The 2,168-nt window shown below is 59.7% G+C and overlaps 1 protein-coding gene across 1 annotated transcript in view; it reads right to left on the bottom strand.

Moving 5' to 3' along the window:
• The window catches only part of LOC113211985 (metabotropic glutamate receptor 6-like), a 52,640-nt gene that overhangs the window by 3,338 nt on the left and 47,134 nt on the right, over positions 1-2,168 (bottom strand). Inside the window, exons 4-8 of the mRNA XM_052266011.1 lie at positions 1,689-1,863; positions 1,501-1,607; positions 1,278-1,427; positions 1,062-1,195; positions 413-738 (exon numbers count right to left, since the gene is read on the bottom strand). Of these exons, the coding sequence (XP_052121971.1) occupies positions 413-738; positions 1,062-1,195; positions 1,278-1,427; positions 1,501-1,607; positions 1,689-1,863 (892 nt within the window). The remainder of the gene's footprint in view (positions 1-412; positions 739-1,061; positions 1,196-1,277; positions 1,428-1,500; positions 1,608-1,688; positions 1,864-2,168) is intronic.

A 2,168-nucleotide genomic window follows, 5' to 3' on the forward strand; every position in this document is an offset into this window, starting at 1 on the left:
CCCCCCCCAAGACACTTCTTGTCAGCCCCCCCTCCTCTTCGCATCCTGAAGAAACCCCAACAGGAAGAGGGCGGGCAACGGCGTGCAAGCCAACATTTCGGCGAGGCTGCAGCCAGCTGCAGAGGCTGCAGAGCCGTTTTTACCTCGGTTTTTACGACACAGCGCCATGGTGTTGTCCCTCGCCTGCTTATTTCGACCTCGAGAGCTAGTCGAGAGGAAAAGTATGATGCATCACGTTATCGTGACCAATTGAGGAACTCGGTACTGAGTGCAAATTTTTCGCTCTTTTTGACCAACATTAACATATCTTTTTTCGTTTCTTTATGGGGTTACGGGGTGAGGGTGAGGAGCGGGTCTAACTGTTGATCGAACCAATCTGGGTTAGGGGTAGCAAACAACGCCTCCCACTCACCTCTGCAGTCCGCAGACGAAGTCGGTCGGCCTGAGCACGAGCAGGAAGGTGACGCAGTAGCAGAAGAGGATGCCGGTGAGCAGGACGTAGGACAGCTCGCGGCCGCTGGCGCGCACCACGGGCGTGTCGTGGTGCTTGATGAACACGCCAAGCACCAGGACCGTCGTGACGATGCCGAAGCACGAGAAGGCCATGGCGCCGATGGCCCAGCCCGAGTCCACCTGCAGGAAGTCCTCCGGGATGGCGAGGCAGCGCGTGTGCAGGGCGTCGGGCAGCGTGCCCATGGCGCACTCGTCGCACCGGGTCTCGTCCGACTGGTTCCGCACCTGCACAGGGGAAGGCTCACGTTATTGAAGACAAAACGTCAATATTTCACCGAGTTCATGACGTTAACGGAATCTATCAGAGGGCAAACAAACTGTAGTGATCATCTAGAAAGTACGTCCGTCATTCGCCGACAGGAACCTGCCAAGTTCAGTCCCTGCAAGCTCTTAAAGCGCCTGGCAGGTAGACGATTTCTTGTCTGCAGTGCATGTGTGTATTGCGGGGAGGCCTACCCGGAGTCTCGCAGGCACCGAGCTTCCATCCGTAATTTGCCGAATGATTCTGAGAACAACGGACGCACTTTCTACTAGACGAGGGTCCCCACCTGGTACTGCGTGCAGTTGAAGCAGTGCCAGCAGCAGCTCTCCCGCTCCACGTAGCGCCGCGCCTGGCCCTGCGCGCACGGCAGGCTGCACACAGACACGGGCGGCGAAGGTGACTCCAGCTGGAACTGGATCTCTGCGGCCGGGGAAACGGGAGAAAGGAAGGTTAGAGTTGAATCCGCGAGAGATGTTTCGTGCGAGCGGCACAGCCTGCTCACCGCTCATGTTGAGGTGCAGCTCGTTGCCGGAGTACTCCCCGACGCGCACCCAGCTCCACCGGCCCCGCTCCACCTGCTTGAAGTGGATGATGTTGTAGCGCGCCGGGCCGTCGCCGTTCCTATCGAACTGGAACTTGTCGCCGCTCAATCCTGAAAGAGGAGAATGCAAAAGTAAGAAGGGCGTTCTCCCCCCTTCGCCACCCACGGCTGCCCCGCCACTTGCCTGTGAAGGAGACGTTCCTGAGGTAGCCGAGCAGGATGTTGCCTTCGGTGGGCTGCATGGCATCGCAGAGGCCGGTCTGTCCGCCGCACAGCTCCAGGTGCATCTGCCTGCGACACACACACACACCGGAGCTAGTTACGGCGAGGGAGCACGCATCGCGCCGGGGAGGCACGAGGTTAGGCACTCACTTGAGCGCGTGCGCGAAGGCCATGACGGCGTCGCTCACGAACTGCAGCTGGTCCTCGAAGTCCGTGTTGTTCTTGCTGAGGCGCAGGTGCGCCGCGCACGGCTCCGTCCACTGCTGGTTGTACGGCGTGGCGGGGCTGTTGTTGTAGCGGCAGTGGAAGTGCGCCTCCCAGAACTCTGCAAGACACGACAAACTCAGTTTCAACATGGTCTCAAAGAAATTCATTTGCGGATTTTATTTTATTTTTATTTTGTTTCGTCCTCTGGCGCGGAAGTCGCGTGCAATAAGCGCGCGGCGGCGGTGATTACCGAGGCGCAATTAGGCGGCGCTTCATCGGCGATAAGGGAGGATAATGAAAGTAAGGACCCGGCTGGAGGAGGCGGCCGGCGGGCCTCGGGCCGAGCGGAGCAGCGGAGCGGCGGACCAGACCGACAGTTTTCCGCCTTTACGGCGCGGTTGGCGGGGAGCGGGCGGGATGGGC

Source organism: Frankliniella occidentalis, unplaced genomic scaffold (genome assembly GCF_000697945.3).
Source record: "Frankliniella occidentalis isolate FOCC.00 unplaced genomic scaffold, Focc_3.1 Scaffold34, whole genome shotgun sequence".
Taxonomy (NCBI): domain Eukaryota; kingdom Metazoa; phylum Arthropoda; class Insecta; order Thysanoptera; family Thripidae; genus Frankliniella; species Frankliniella occidentalis.